Source organism: Belonocnema kinseyi, chromosome 4, assembly GCF_010883055.1.
Source record: "Belonocnema kinseyi isolate 2016_QV_RU_SX_M_011 chromosome 4, B_treatae_v1, whole genome shotgun sequence".
NCBI lineage: Eukaryota > Metazoa > Arthropoda > Insecta > Hymenoptera > Cynipidae > Belonocnema > Belonocnema kinseyi.
This window is the reverse complement of record NC_046660.1, coordinates 51,327,070-51,345,019: the sequence shown is the minus strand read 5'-3', so window position 1 is coordinate 51,345,019 and position 17,950 is coordinate 51,327,070. Positions and strand designations below refer to the sequence as shown.

Sequence of the window (17,950 nt, the reverse complement as noted above, 5' to 3'; positions counted from 1 at the left end):
GGGACAAATTTTTAACAAACTAGGTAAATTTTCTACCGAACTGTTAAATTTTTAAGAGAGAAAGACGATTTTTCCGCAAAGTAATTAAATATCTAACCCGAAAATATGAATTTGTAAAATAAAAATAATTTTTACCTGAATTGTTAAAATTTCAATCAGAAAAGACGACTTTACCACAAAACAGTTCAATTTCCAGCCCACGAGTATGAATTTTTAACAAAATTGTCAATTTTCAACCAACTATTGGAATTTTAAACCCAAAGGAAGAATTTTTAACAAAGCAGTTGAATTTTCATCCCGAAAATATTATTTTTTTAAAAAAGATCATTTTCAACTAAATACTTAGATTTTTTATAAAATTTTTTAATTTTCAACCCCAAAGATGATTTTTCCACAAAACAGATGCATTTTCAGCCCGTACATATGAATTTCCATTCCGAATATATTAATTCTCAATAAAAAAAGATAATTTTTAACTAAAGACATAAAGTTTCTATCACATTGTTGAACTTTGAAGCCGAAAGACGATTTTTCTGTAAAACAGTTAAATTTCCAGCCAAAAATATTAATTTTCGAAATACATGAATTTTCTACCAAATAGTTGATTTATCAAGCTGAAAAAGGAATTCTCTACAAAACAGTTGAACTTCTAGCCCCAAAATATGCATTATTAAGAAAAAAAACTCCTAATACTAAAATAAAATTGAACCTAATATTAAAATTTTCAAGTCAAAGAGACTAATTTTCAATCAAACAATTAAATTTTGTGCAAAATGTTCTGAATTTTCAACAAAAAAGTTCATTTGCAACCAAGTATACGAAATTTTCTAACAAAGTGTTAAATTCTTATTCCAAAAAAAGCGAATTTTCAAGAAAAAAGTTATTTTTAAGCAAAAAGAATGAATTTTTAAGAAACTTCGCAATTAAATGTAAAAATGAGAAAACAGGGTAAAAAGGGAAATAAGTGAAAAACTGCGAAGCCTGCAATGAATAAATACGAATTTCAATCATTTATGGACTAAAGAGTCGTAGTTTAAATAAACATTAATTTTCATTTTTAATACTTTTAAAATATTAGTTTAAAAAACTGGAAATTCTTCTTTGAAAATGAACTTTTTTGCAAAAAGTGTAACTAAAACACCTTATAGATTCAACATTCAGAAAAATAGTTAAAAAAAAGTCCAAGATTATACAATAATGATCATTAATTGAAAGCCTGAATACACCCAAAATAATTAATTATAATTTTAAATTATTAAAATTGCCCTAACTACTAAAAGTCCTAAAGTGTCTGACAATGAATTGAATTAAATTAATTAATCTATCTCCTAAATTCTATTTTTTATTGATTTTTTTATTCATTCGTTTCTAAATTTCTACATTTATTTTCTATTAATTAAATTAATTGATCTAACTACTAAAAGTGTCCTAAGTATTAATTAAGCTAAACTAATTAATCTATCTCCTAAAATATTATTTTTATTTATTATATTTATTCTATTATAAATTTTTTAATCTATTACCGATTAATTAAATTTAATTAATTAATATGTATAAATTGATATTTTTAATTATAATTATCTACTGTAGTTTCATTACTCATTGTAGGGTGTTCTCTCTTTCTTACTTTAAATTTTATTAATTAAAATTATAATAACTTTCCATATTACTATCCCACTTTTTCAAACACAAGTTATTACATCTTCAACAATTCATTTGAAATTAGAGCGGAAGTTTAATTACTTGTTTTCTACTCATTTATCATTGAAGACATTTTTCCGCGAGATATACAATAGACGCTAACTAGGAGCGAAGACTATTGAGAAAGACCTTTTTCTTAAAAACACATTAAAGAGCCGTCCCTAGTAAGATTCGTTTCATTAATCTCCGCAGACATTTTAGAGTTCTACAAGTCTTCTGTAGATAAAAAAAACTACATCCTGACATACACTAGCAAGTTAATTACTTCTGAAAAGTTTCTTAATCTTTAAAGCTGCACTCCTTTATTTAATTACTACACTTGTTTCTATTGAAAAATTACTTTCAGAATCAGGGTGACCGCAAAAATTTATTTTCAAAATTTCCTGACTTCCCAGATATTTTTCTGACTAATTTTTTGGTTTTACTGACAATAAATATTTACTAATATTGTAACATTTTTATTATGTGAAGAATCTTTTGAAAATACAAAGAAACAATTTTTCATTTTAATTTTAAAACCCGAAAAAGTGACAACAAGTTCCTTTAAATCTAAGGAGCCATAATTAAATTCCATTTCTGAATTTAGGCCCTCTCTAAGAACCTCCGTCCCCCTGTAACCAACCCTGACAAAATATTTTTACCCCAACCCTCTCTAAAAAATTAAAAATTTTGATATTGATGAATTTATTTTAAGCAAAAAACGTCTTTTCTATTATAAAAAATGGCTTTTTAACAAAATAATTAAATCTTTAACATAATAGTTGAATTTTCAACCTAAAAAGATTAATTTCCAACAAAAAAGTATTATAATTTATATTTTAATAAAAAAAGATGAATTTTCCACAAATAAAGACTTTTTATTCAAGAAAGAAATAACAGTTTATCTAAATTGTTGAACTTTTAAGCAAAAAGACGAATTTTTTCTACAAAAATTGAATTTTCAAACAAAAAATATGATATTTAGGAAAAAATTAATTTGACACAAAACTGATACATTTTTATCCCAAAAAAAATGAAATTTCAAATTAGGAAAATTATTCTTTTATCAAAAAAGAAGGCTTTTTCACTAAACAGTTGAATTTTAAACCAAACGCATAAGCCTTCAATCAAAAAAAATAAATAAATTTTTAGGAATTTGATTAAACTTTTACCCAAATTGTTGAATTATAAATTAAAAATATTATTTTTTAGCCAAACAGTTGAAATTCCAACCAAAGCGATACATTTTCAACTAAAAATATAAGTACTAAAAAAAAAATATTTCTTAACAAAGTGATTCAACTAAATCTTTCAAGCGAAATAGTTGAATACTCAAGCAAAGAAGAAGAATTTTAAATCAAAAAGTCGCATTTTAATTTAAAAAATGATATTTCTACTAAAACAGATGAAATTTCAAATCAAAAAGATAAATTAAAAAAATACTTGAATTCTCTGTTAAAAAAGTTTTCTTTGGACTATTCACGATTAAAATATGAATTTTTAAACAAAAAAGAGGTTCCAGTTGACTTTTCAAGGTCAAAAGAACCATTTTTAAACAAAAAATGAGTTTCTACGAAAAAATTGAATTTTCAATTCAAAAAGGCGAATTTTTTACTAGAGTAGAATTTTTATTAAAAAAAAATTTTTGTTTAAATAGTTAAATTTTTTCAAAAAAAGATTTCAGTTTTTATTTAAACACCAAAATATTAAATTTAAACAAAATTTACATTTTCTATGAATTAGTTGAATTTTCAACAAAACACTTGCATGTTTATCCAAGAAAGATGCAATATTTCTACTAAAAAAGACGAAGTTTTAAATAAAAAAGACCAATTTTTCGAAAAATTTTCATCCGAAAAAGACTTCAGTTGAATTATCAGCAGCAAGCTATTAATTTGAAACAAAAGGTTGATGTTCTACGAAAAAAATTGAACTTTTAACCACAAAAAAACGAACTTTTAACAAAACAGTTGAAAGTTGAATTTATTATCAAATTCAGATATTGTTAAGAAAATTGTTAAATTTTCAACTAAGTAATACAATTTATAACTAAACAGATTATCTTCCAGACAATGTTTTTGACAATTTGCAAAAATTGCGTACACGAGTGAAGGGGGACCCGCCCCCCCCCCCTAACGTGACAAATAGCGACAAAATGTCTCAATCCAAATTATGGAAAAATTCATTGACTTCCGTAAGTTTGAAATAAGCTTAGAAAAATTAAGGGGAATTTAAAACAATCTGATAAAATGTCAAAGAACTCAAAGACTTCATGACGAATTAAACAAAAACTAGAAAAAAATTTCAAAGAATATAAAAGAATTCAGAATAAAATATTGAGAATTCAGGTACTCAATCCCTCACTGCTTGTGAAAAAGTTCCTTGAACTCGATTAAAATATTATAAAATCCTGTAAAATTCTACGAAATTTCTTTATATTTTCTAATATCCTGAGAAAGTGTGTTGAAATTCCTTGAGAGCTTTTAAAATCCCCAACCACATGCAAATTTTTTCAAATATCCTTTAAACTTCACAATCCTTTTAAATCCCTTCAAATGATTGAAATATATTAAAAATTCCTGGGATTTTTCAAAATACACTAAAATATTTTAAATCCTTTGAAATCTTTTGAAACCCCTTGAAACTTCTTAAAACTTTTAAAAATTCCTGGTAATTTGAAAAAGGCCTTAAAATCTTTGAAATCCTTTAAATTATTTTAATCAATTGGAATTTTTTGGGGGATTTTTTCAAATACCAAAAATATTTCACATCCTTTGAAATCACTTGAAATTTTTCGAAATATTTTGAAATTCCTAAAAAATTGTTGGAAATTTGAAAAATAACCTGAGACTTTTCAAAAATGCCTCATAATTGTTCAAATTCTTTGAAATCCTCTCAAATTAATAAAATAAATTGAAAATTCTATTGGGATCTTTTAAAATACCCTGAAATGTTTCAAATCCTTTGAAATCTTTTGCACTTCCTCAAAATTATTTAGAATTTTTACAAATAACTTAAAAGGTTTCAAATCCTTTTAAATTGGTTTGAAACTCTTGAAACTTTTTAAAGCTTTTGAAAATCCCTGGGAATTTGTAAAGGTGCCCTAAAATCTTTCAAAACCTTTGAAATCTTTTCAAATTCTTAAAATATATTTAAAATTCCGCCTAACTTTAAAAAATGCCCTTAAATTTTTAAAATCCTTCGAGGACCCTTCAAATCGTCGAAATCGAAATTTAAATTGAAAAGGAATATCTTAGAATCTTTTTAAATGTCCTAAAGTCTTTAAAATTATTTGAAATCCCTTCAAATTGTTGAAATTAATTGGAAGTTTCCTTGAGATCTTTAAAAATGCCAAAAATATTTCATATCCTTCAAAATATTTTGAAATTTGTTGAAATTCCTTAAAATTTTTTGGAATGTTTAAAAATAAACTGAATTTTTTTAAATCCTCTGAATTTTTTCGAAACCCCTTGAAACCTTTTAAACCTTTTTGAAATTCTTTGAAATTTTAAAAATACCCTGAAATCTTTACAATCCTTATAAATCCCTTCGAATGATTAAAATTTATTATAAATTACTGGGAATTTTTTAAAATACACTAAAATATTTTAAATCCTTAGAAATCCAATTAAATTATTGAAATCAATAGCAAATTCTCTGGAATCTTTTAAAATACCCTACAATATTTCAAATCCTTGGAAATCTTAACCTAAACCTTACAACTTTTTAAACCTTTGGAAAATACCTTGCAATTTTCTTAAACACCCTAAAATTTAAAATATTACAAGTCCTTTCCAATGTTTTGATACCACTAGAAAATTTTGAAAGATTTCGAAAATTCTTTGGAATTTGTTAAAAAAAATAACTTAAAAGATTGAAAAAGAAAGATTTCAGAAGAATTCTAGACACTTCGGAAATATAGTTACAACCTGAATTCAATAGTGTTTAAACCATTTTCAAAAATCAGAAAAGATGTTTTCCATTTTTGCTTTTCATTTTGGCGGGTCTAGTGAAAATAAATCCGATTTCTTTAGGAACTAATGGTGCCAAATAAGTGTCGATGAAAAAAGTTTGAGTTATAAACCAGCTGCCAAAGGAGAGCGAAAATGAAAAAGGGCGACGCTAATTTATATATAAGATCGGCAGGTTTTATCACCCTTCAGAATGTCAACTATGACAATATAATGGTTTTGTCCCAACTTTTTTTCTTCAGGAACAACGTCGGGCTGAAGAAATCGCCGCCAGAGCATCAACCCTAAAAGAAATTACAAATGGTGAGCGACAAAAGAACGAGGATGATGCCAGGAGTCATTATTTAAATTCCTTACAAGGTTATCAGAGTTCGAAGAACGTCAATTACGATTTTAATCCATCTCAGTACGTTTCCGACGTAACGAATCTCGGGGAATCACTTTCGGTGAGTTTATTTATTTATATTTTATAATAAAAATAATTAATTAATCGCAATCTAGAAATGAAATCCATTTTAGAACTCAGACTCAATACACTCTTGACACTATTACTTCGAAAAAAATGAGACGGAAACAATTATTTCTCACAACTGTTTACCAGTGCCGCTATTTCTTCCCTCTCCCTTAAATAATATTTTTGAACTTTTACGCTAATTGGCTACAAATGCCGTATGAAAAAGATATGCTTTCAACAAAACAGTAATTAAAATTTAATAATTTAAAACCCAATTATTAAATTCTTAATCAAAATGATTATTTGTCAACAAATTTCGTAAATTTTTCGCAAAATATGTGATTTTTTTACCAAGTTGTTAAATTTTTGATCGAAATAGGCCAATTCTAAAAGTTTTAATTCCAACAGATTAATTTTTAACCGGACAGTTGCATTTTTAGCACATAAAAAATAGTTTTATTTCAATAAACACGAATTTTTAACCAAAAAGATTAATTTTCTTAAAAAGACGATTTTGTAAATATAATACATTAATTTTCAATCAAACACCTGATTTTTTAACCGAATAGTTATGTTTTCAACTGAAAAAGATCAGTTTTCAAACAAAAATCGTTGCATTTCAATTTAAAAAATAATAATTTTCTATAAAAAGAAAACGAGTTTTCACGAGACTTTAATTTTGAAGCTAAAGGGACGAATTCCTTGCAAAAAATTTGAATTTTCAACCTGAAAATACTCATTTTCACCAAAAAATTTAATAGATGATATTAAAACCAAAAAAAGATTTTTATTTTAAATAGAATGTATATTTGTCACCCAACAGTTAAAACTTACTCACACAAAAAATAATTTTCTCTCAACAGAGACTGTTTCTTTAAAAAAATTAACGAATTTTCAATCAAATAGATGAATTCTCAACTGAAAATGATCAATCTTTAGCCAGGAATCAAATAGTTAAATATTCAAAGAAAAAGAATTAATTTTAAATTAAGAAGACACGAATTTTCTGAAAGACAGTTGAATTTTCAAGCCCAAGAGATGAATTCTCCAAAACAGATGTATTTTCAACCAGGGAATACTAATTTCCAACAACAAAATATAACAGTTAATATTTAAGCAAAAACAATTTTGAATAAAAAAACAGTTGAATATAACCAAAAAAAAAACGAATTTTCAAAAAAGTACTTGGATCTTAAACTAAAACGGACTAATTTTCTTCCATAGAGTTACATTTTTAATTTAAAAAAATTTATTTTCAACCAAAAAACAGGAATTTGTAACCAGATAAATATATTTTATAACAAATGATTGCATTTTCAAACAAAAATAATAAGTTTTTATAAAGAAGACGATTTTTTTCAAAGAAAATACATGAATTTTCAAACAAATACTTGAATTTCAACTAAAAATATCATTTATTAACCCAAAATCGAGTAGATAAATTTTGAGTTAAAAAAATTAATTTTCAATCAAAAGAACACAAACTATCCAAAGGGCTCTTGAATTTCTAAGCCAAAGACACGAATTCTCTAAAAAAAACAGTTACATTTTCGACCAGGAAACACAAATTTAAAAAATATAGAAAAAATAGTTAATATTTAAGCGAAAAAAAGATTTTAATTTTAAATAAGAAGCAGTAGAAGATAAACAATAAACATGAATTTTTAACAAAATACCTTAATTTTCAACTATAGTAGATTAATTTTTAACCATACAGTTATATTTTTCGTAAAGAAAATTGATCTTCTACTAAAAATAACACGAATTTTCAACCATATAAATACATTTTCTAATAAATAGTTGAATTTTCTACCAAAAAGATTAATTTTTTATAAAAAAAATAAGATTTTTCAAAGAAAAAATATTAATTTTTAACCATAAAAGATCAATTTTTAACAAAAAATCGAATAGTTACATTTTCAGTTAAGGAGATGAATTTTTAATAGAAAGAAAACGAATTTTGTGCAAGACTGTTGAATTTCCAAGCCAAAAAGACGAATTCTCTAAAAAAGCAGTTCCATTTTCAGCCAAGAAACACTCATTTTAAAAATATATATATATAATAGTTGATATTTAAACAAAAAGAGATTTTAATTTAAAATAAAAAACAGGTAAATATAAACAAAAGACAAGAATTTTCAACAAAATACTTGAATATTCAACTAAAACAGATTAATTTTCAGGTATACAGTTACACTTTCATTTTAAAAAAAATGGTATTTCTATCAATAAACACCAATTGTCAAGAAGATTCATAAATTATTTAAACATTGGATGTGATATTAGCCCAAATTTCATATAATTAATTTTTGGTTAATACTTTTTTCGTTTCTAAATATTTTTTACTTTTTGAAAGGAATTCATTTTCAATTTAAAAAAAAAACGAATTTTCTATGAAACAGTTTATTTTTGCACTGAGTAATAGAATTTTATTCAAAATTGTAGAATAATCGAGCTAAATAGACAAATTTTCTATGAAACATTAGAATTTTCTATATAAAAGTTTAATTTTCAGTTTGAAACAAATTATTTGCGATCAAAAAATCGAATCTTTAATTAAAATTATGAATCTTTAGCCAAGAAAATGAACTTTTTAGAAAGTAGTTCAACTTTCAACCAATAAGTTGAGTTTTTAGTCTAGAAAAATGAATTTTCAACGTCAATTTTCAACTATATATTTAAGGTCGTGGCATTTTCAACAACAAAATGTAATTTTTTCAGAAAGAGGTACATTTTCATACCCAAAAAAATTGTTCAATAAAATAGTTGGATTTTCAAGTTTCAAAAAATTTCATAGTCAACAAAGAAACAAAATTTGAATCAAATTGTTGAATCATCTCTGAAATGAGTACGAGATCTGCAATTTTATTTCGAAAGATTTTTAAATTGGGGTGGCCGAAACACTTCTTTTTAAAAATTCGTTGAGTTTTTCCTGGTGTTTTCCTGGATAATTTTTCATTTTCTCCGACCATTAATATTTAAATACTAAAATGATAAACTCTTAACATTTTTAATATAGAATCTTTTAAAAGTAGAATAAAACAATTGTTAATTTAATGTTATCAATTTTAAATTTATTTTTCTCCGAGCTTCCACATTCTAATTTAATAAAAAAAATTGAAAATGTGACTAAAAGTCACTAATTTCTAATCCAAAAAATGACCAATCTGCAGCAATAATGCGACTAATGTAAATTTTAAATTGAAACGAACTCAAAAGAATTAGAATAAAAGGATTTTAAAACAAAGAATTTAAAAGAATTCATATTAATTAATCAGGATTCAGAGTCAATTCCAATTGAATTCTACTGAATTGCAAAAAATATTTGAAAATGTCTTGAAATCTTTGAAACCCTACGAAATCCCTCACTTCATTCTAATAAAAATATTTTAATGATAAATAAATATTTAATAAATATTTTGAAATATTTCAAAACATGCTTTAAATCTTTTAAAATCGTTAAAATCATTTTAAATTCTTTGCAATCCCATTGCGTTACTGAAATCCATTGAAAATGGATTATATAGGTCCTGTAAAATTATTCCATAGGAAATTTTTTTACAACTGCATGAGAATTTTTGTAAATCCCTAAAAATCATTAAAAATCTTCGAAAGTTTCTCTAAATTTTTCGAAATTCTTAAAAATAACTTGAACTCTTTATAGTATTTTTAGTTTATTGAAATTCCTTCCAAGTATTCGAATCAATTAAAAATAAATTGAAATCATTTTAAATTCCCTAAAAATGTTTTAATTTATTGAAATTTTTCAAAGCTCTTAAAAATGTATTGAAGATTTTCAAAATATCCCCAAATCTCTACAATCCTTTAGAATTTTATTAATCTCTTTAAAATGCGTGAAAAGACACCCTAAAATATATTCCACTTTTTAAAATTTCTACAAATTATTGAAATCACTTAAAAATTCTTCGGAATCTTCAATAATTTCCTAATACCTAATTATTGTCTTTAAAACTTCTTGAAAAACACCTTAAAATATATTTAACTTTTTGAAAAATACTGAAAATTATTGAAGTAACTTAAAAACTCCTTGGAATATTAAAAATTGTCTAGAAACTTGTCAAATTCTTTAAAATCTTTCGAAATCCGTTGAAGGTTTTTGAAGTTTTAAGAATGCGCTAGAATCCTTAAAAATACTCTAAAATGTTTTAAATCGTTTAAAATGATTTGAAATCTCTTTAAATTTTCCAAAGCTCTTGAAAATTACTTGGAATTTTTAAAAATACCCTAAAATTACAAAAATCTATTAAAGAATACTGAAAGATATTCTAAATCCTAAATCTAAATCCGAAATCCTCTAGGTTCTATAAAATCGTTTGATGGAAAATTTTTTCTAGCAGTATGAAGAATTTTTAAAGCCTCTATGACCATTACAATTCTTGGAAATACCTTGCAATTTTTTTAATCTCTTAAAAATTAGTTGAAATCTTATAATATTTGAAACTTATTTACATTCTTTCGAATTATTGAAATTCATTAAAATTTTCGTTCGATCTTTTTATATTCTTTCAGAATTTGTTAACCCCTTGAAACTTCTTAAAGATCTTAAAACTTCCGTATAATGTTTTAAAATTCCCTAAAATATTTCAAATCCCTTAAAATTTTCTAAATCTCTTGAAAACTCTTTGCAATATTATTAAGTACACTAAAATCTTTCAAATATTTTACATCTTCGGAAATTCCATCAAATTTTCTTTAATTGTTGAAATCCAAAAAAATCTTTTAATTCTTGTGAATAAGTTATTTGAAATCCATTAGATTATTGTAAACTTCTGAAAAATGTATTAAACTACATTCAGAGATTTTTAGATATTTTTTTAAATCTTTGAAAAAAGTTTAACTGGAAAGGTTAAAAATGACTTCAACTTTTAAATCAATAGACAATAAAAGAAACTAATTAGGATAGAAAATTTAATAGAATGAAATTCAATAAGAATAAAAAGAAAAAACATTTAAATTAGAATTATTTATAAAATAGAATTTAATTAGAATTTCTTGTTAATTAATCTAACAATGCAGTTTCAAAATAAAATCTGAATGACGCAGTATTTTGCAAATTAAATTAATTTATACTTGAAGCTTTTATAACTTCACACATTACTTTTGAAATCACTAACATTATTATTTTTTATAATTTAAAATTAATTTCAAAGCTCCACCTAAATTCGTAAAATCTTTTGAGTAATATGAGAAAGAGGCAGCTGTGAGATACAAAATAAGCTTAAACTAACCCTGGGAATGCAGGAGATTCTGCAGCAATTATATGCATTTTCAACCATATTTTCCTTTAAATCCCTTCGTGCTTAAAGCTATCTAAAAACAATAATTTCATCACGTTCCTCTTTGCAAACGCAATTGTTACGAGAATGTGAAATTGAGGCAGAGCAAAACTATTTTAGATATACAAATATTCTGCATAAATGCATCACAAAGAATGTATTTAAACGAAATTCGAATTTGAAATGAAGAATTTTACAAAATTAAAATTTGCTCTTTCATTCACTCATTTCCTGACCTGTGAAATAGACATATCCAGTTTTTCCGGTATTTAGGTTTCGATCATAAACTCATTTTCAAACAAACTGGGTCATGAGAATTCAATTACAAGCTGCAGAGACATTTTTCATATTTTCAAAAAATATTAAATATTTTGACCTAATAAATTTGATTGTCTGCAATTTAAAATTAAAAAATTTTATGTGATTATTAATTTTTAACAGTTAACTGAGTTAACTATGAATTAATAATATTAAATATTTATAATCTTTTAAACTACTTTAAGGATTTCGATGGCTGTAATATTGAAATTCTTTAATATCTAATTTTGGTTTATTTTGATGCACACTCTTTAAGATTAAAATGAGTTAATTTTTATTGGTTCAAAGTAAACATTTTCATTGTTGCTTTTCTATGAATTTGAATGGCTTCAATTTTTAATTGGCTGATGGAAATGTATTTTCACAACGAAATACAATAAATTAACATACCAATCTGAAAATTGTAATTCTTGTAAAAATTGGTAATTATACTAGTACAATTTTGTAAAAGTGTCTGAATTGCAGCAAAAAATTGTAGTTTATAATTGATTTTTCCCATTATTTTCTTAAATCCTTAAAAATCGTAGTGGATTAGGAAAAATATACTATCAATTAAAATTTTTGCTTAGAGTTATTACACTCTTACAAAATTGTACAAGTAAATTGAGATTTTTTTAAAATACTTCAAATTTATACAATGCTTTACTTCAATGTAATTTATTATATTATTATAATTTAAAAATACACTTACATAAGGTTTATAATGAAACGATTTTTTATTTTAAGGACGAATACTTTATTTTGTTTTATAACACTTCTAGTTAAAGACTTTGTTAATCAAAGCAAATAAATATTTTAATTTTTAACTGCGTACATTCAGATTAGAAATTTTTCATTTTTCCAGAACTTCTGATTATTGAAGAAATCCCTAAAGAGTTTTCATTTAATTTTAACAATCTGAAAAGGCTTCAACTGTAAAAATATTCAGTATTGAAGGCTTCAATTGCAAATTGTTTAATTAAACAATTAATTAATCACCAATTAAAACAATTTAGGAAATTTAAATAAAACAGTTTAAAAAAGAAGAAATTAATTTTGACCCATAATGGTACATTTTTAACCAAGAATATTAATTTTCTACTAAAAAGATGATCTTTTAAAAAAATTAATTAATTTTCAACTAAATAATTCAACTTTTGACCAAAGAAATAAGTTTTCTACTAGAATGATGAATCTTCTACAAAAAAAATTATTCTTCACGGAATGCCTAAATTTTCGATTGAAAAAATGTATTTTCGAAAAAGAATTTTAATATATTTTATCAAGAAATTCGAATTTTCAACTAAAGATGGTAGATTTTCTTCCAAAAATTGAATATTTATAATATTTATTGAAAAAATTAATTTGAAATGAAAAGTATTTTTTTTTAAATAGTAAATTTTCAAACAACCAAATTAATTTTTAAAAAAATACAATTTTAGCCAAAAAGAATCATTTTCTACAAAAAAGATGCATTCATCAAAATACGTGAATCTTCAACCACTAAGATTATATATTTACCAAAAAAATATGAATAATTAACGAAACAGTTGAGTTTTTCAACCAAACAAATTAGTTTTCTAAAAAAATTCGAATTAAAAGTAAATTCATGCAGTTTCATTCATAAAAGGTAAAAAAATAAAACAAAACTAAAAGTTGCATTTTCAGTTTAAAACGTTTATTTTTAGACAACAAATTGACGATTCAACGAGATAGTTAAAATTTTTAAATGAAGAAATGGATTTTCAACCAAAAAGATAAATTTGGAACAAAACCGTTGAATTTTTAAACCAAAAATGCAAAAATATAAATTTTGGACGAAAATATTCATTTACAGACAAAAAGTTGAATTTTCTATGAAAATAGTTGAGTTTTCAACCCAAAAAGATAAATTTTTAATGAAAATGTTCATTTTAAGCCAAATAGTTGTATTATTTATCAAAATAGTTGAACTTTGAACCTGAAAGACAAATTTTCAACAAAATATTTTTAACAAAAATGTTAATTTTCAGCGAAATAGTTCATCTTTAAACCAAAAAAATATAAATTTTTGACAAGATTGTTCATTTTTAGCTAAATAGTTTAAATTTTTACCAAATTAGTTGAATTTTCAAACCGAAAAGATCATTTTTTAATGAAAATGTCTATTTCAGCCGAAAATTTGAGTTTTTATCAAAATAGTTCAATTTTGAATGCAAAAAAACATATTTGCAACAAAACACTTGATTTTTTGACAAAAATGTTCATTTTCAGCGAAATAGTTTAATTTTTTACCAAAATAGTTGAATTATTTATAATAAAAATATATAAATTTTTAACAAGAATGTTCATTTTTAGCTAAATAGTTGAATTTTTTACTAAAATATTTAAATTTTCAATCCGAAAAGATCAATTTTTAACAAAAATATTCATTATCAGCGAAATAGTTACATTTTTTACCAAATAGTTGAAATTTCCACCAAAAAAGAAAATTTATTAATAACATTTTTGAATTTTCAACCAAGAGGAATTTCTCAATCAATAAAAGAAAAAATATATCCGCTGCTCGGGCACAGTCTCATTGCGCATCGCGCCGAATTTGAGAGCGCCTAGGGCGCGCGGGTACGCTTTCGCGCTTCGCGTTCGTTTTCGTACGTTTAATGTGTACACTTTAAATAAATTTTTTCAAGTGTTGTAAATACTATAACTTAAATCGAAAACTGTGATTTAAACTTCTGAGGAATTACAGCCATAAATTGTAACTGAATTTTTTACGATTTGACTTTAAGGAAGGTTCTCAAAGCACCTACGGCTTTAACGATTACAGTCTCATTACGAAAATCGCGCTTCGCGCTTGATAGTTCATGTCCACTTCAAAATCTTATTAAAATCGACTAAAAATAACATTTTAAACTTACAGAACTCTTAAAAATCAAAATTGCATATTTTTGAAAATGATCCAACTTTTGGAACTTTTGTCTAATTACAAAATTTCATGATAATAATTTTGAAAAACATATATTTTACATCTAATAAAAATTTTGATTGATATTTCTTAACCTATTAAATTTTTTTTTCCTTTTTTAGAAAATTTTCAAAATTTTGAGAAGCATATAACTTTTTGAAGTTTTATCGAATTTGAAAATGTCATTAGGAAAATTTGCAATTCTTTTTGATGTGTACAAGAAAATTTGACAAAGTTTCTAAATCCCATAATAAATTCTTATTCAAATTTTGAAAAAGCTCAAACTTTTTGAAATTTTATCTAATCGAAAAATGTAACTGACATAGTTTCTAAATATATTTGATAGCTAGTGATGAATTTAAATGACATTTTCTAATCTTTTAGAAAATTATTTATTTTTTATTTTTCTGAACATTTTCAATATTTCAAATTTTCAAAAAAAAAAAAATTTTTTTAATGTTGAAAATGCTCTAAATTTTTAAATTTTGTTTGGAAATATCGGCTTAACGAACTTAGCCTTCTTTTTGGAAACATTAAGAAATGTATCAAAGGCTGACTTGATTGGACAAATCCTTCAAAAATTAGCGTGGCTACAACATTCATGTAACCATACAGACATACAGACAGACACCAACAAAATTTTATGATTTTCGGATTCTGTGTGTTTCGAAACGTAAAGATCCGTTAAAAACCAGAGACCGAAAATTTGGACGATTACATTACACTCTCATGAATGTGAATGTAAAAATGGTATCAAAAATATTGCACACTTACGCTAAAAAGACGAATTTTCTACCAAATAATTGAATTTTCAAATCTTAAATATGAATTTTTAAATAAAATGTTAATTTTCAGCCGAAAAGTCTAATTTTTTACCAAATTATTTGAATATTGAGCTGAAAAAAGACAATTTTTCAACAAAACAATTGAATTTTCAAACGAAAAATATAATTTTCCAACAAAGATGTTTATTTTCAACCAAAAACTATAAATGTTCAGCAAAAAATTTGAAATCATAAAGAAAAATATAAATTTAAATAGAATTGTTCATTTTCACCTAAAAATTGAATTTTTTGCCAAAATAGTTAAATTTTCAACCCAAAAAGATTAATTTTCTACAAAAAAGTAGAATTTTTAATCCAAAACAATGACTGACTTTTTCAGGTGTTCCCTCGCCTTCCCTGGCTTTCTCTACCCATTAAAATATGTCCTTACTTTCCAGAACTCTCTGACCTGTAGCAATCTTTTAATTTAAATCTCGGATTTTCTTAATAAATTTGGTATCAAACCGATAAAAGTAATTCAATAAAAAAAGGAAAGGAAAATGTGTTGGAAAATTTCCAATAATATTTCTGTACCATCCTTAATAAATTAATGCATGCGCATCTCTTATCGCGAACTATAAGATCGACATATCATACGAAGATGTGCTTTCCACTTTCATTACAGAGAGGCGATCAATACGGCCGAGAATATATGTTGCGTTAAAATGGACTCAATCCACCATTAAAAAGGAAAACGCTCTCAAAAAATTGAAAAGAAACTAATCAAGCGTTATCCTCCACCTAGCCGCAAACAGAAGAAGAAGATGAAGTCGAAAACAGTCCACCAACTGACAAGAAAAAAAAAGAAAAAGCCGAAAACTTTTGCGAGTATTAAAAAAAATACCGCCCTAAAATCTCCAAAGATATTTTAATAGAAAAAAAAGTTCAGATAAAAGCGAATATAAATGGATTACAAGAAACGAGAATTCTATCCTCTGATTTGTTTTGATAATGAAATAATTTATTTCTAATGGTTAATAAGAAGCGCTCAAGGTTTCTCAAATTTCCTTTTCTATTCGCTGAACTTGCCTGCTTTCATACCTAAACTATTTTATTTTTTAAATCGCTTTTTTAGAATATATTAAACCGAAAAATTACAAACTGAAAAGTAATAATCGGAAGATAATCGAAGAATGATTGTGCTTTTAAAAATGCAATTATGGGAGACCATCCTAGAGTTTATAATGAATCTAGAGTAGATAATAATTTATTTAAAATACTGATGTATGTAAAATAATTCCTTTAATTCAATTATTAGTTGAGAAACTCTATTTGTTAATGAATCAAAATGCGGATTATTTATTTAACTTATATTTTATATTTTAATTAATGATTATCCACTTTAGGGCAGTCTCCTCTACGTCAAACCTTTTTTTTGACATTATACAAAATATATTTTAAAACGATGAAAAGCTAGGAAATTTTCGATTACGCGATTTCAATCCAAAGTTTATGAGTTAAATGGTAATTTTATTATTAACTGCTCCAAGCCAAGTGGACCGGGAAATAACAATGAATTTATTTTTTAACGGAGAATTTTACTAATTTTTAAAAGAAAAATTCTTCAATGAAGTCTTACAAAATTCAAAATTAAAAAAGTTTTGAATTAAAATTATTTGATACAAGTTTTAAGCTGATCAAGCGTAAATATAAATCAATAATATTTGTTTGAAATGGGCTGTAGTTCGAAAATTAAAAATTGAACAATAATTAATTAATTTTATTAAATTTCAAATTCTATCCAAAATCTGTTTCAGTCTAAAAGATACATTTTTAACTCATTCAATTGGAAGTTTCTTCAATGAAGGAAAAGAACAATTGCTTAATATTTAGCAATATTTTACTTTTAATTTAAAATGAGCAATTCAAGTATTTAAAACGAAACTATTTGAAACAGAAGTGTTTCAAATAGAAAATTCTGAATTTTCTATTTTAGAACAGTTTTAATTTTGAAGTTAAATTGCTAAATTTTCATGTATAAATAACAATTGAACAATTACTTATTTATGAAAATTTTGAATACCTTCCAGGGATATTGAGTAATTCTTAAAAGATTCAAACTCAATTTTAAACTAAAAAAGATTTTAAAAATGGGCAACAAAAAATCTGGAGGATTTTGAGGCAATTTTTTCCCTGTACTTTTAGAACATTTTAGGTAAAATTCAAATCATTTTAAAAGAGATTGACAAGTTTTGATAAAATTTCAAAAATAATTTAGAATTTGAAAATTTACAAAAATTAAAATCAATATGTAGTTTTTTAAATATCATTAAATTTAAAGAGAATACTTAAAAAGATTTCAAAACAAAGGGATGCCTGAAAAATTATGAAAAATAAAATTTCCAACGCTGTAGAAGACCCGAAAAAGAAGATTCCCGAAATATAAAATTCCCTTATTGAGAAATACCTGAACAATAAAATTCCCAAATTATAACAATTAAAAAATGTTTTTTCAATAAATATCACTGACTTATGGAGAATGC

The 17,950-nt window shown here is 24.4% G+C and overlaps 1 protein-coding gene across 1 annotated transcript in view; it reads left to right on the top strand.

The window, feature by feature from the left end:
* The window catches only part of LOC117171837, a 126,189-nt gene extending 109,929 nt beyond the window's left edge, over positions 1 to 16,260 (top strand). The window contains exons 6-7 of the mRNA XM_033359470.1: positions 5,894 to 6,097; positions 16,093 to 16,260. Of these exons, the coding sequence (XP_033215361.1) occupies positions 5,894 to 6,097; positions 16,093 to 16,131 (243 nt within the window). The 3' untranslated portion in view covers positions 16,132 to 16,260. The remainder of the gene's footprint in view (positions 1 to 5,893; positions 6,098 to 16,092) is intronic.
* Positions 16,261 to 17,950: the final 1,690 nt, after the last annotated feature.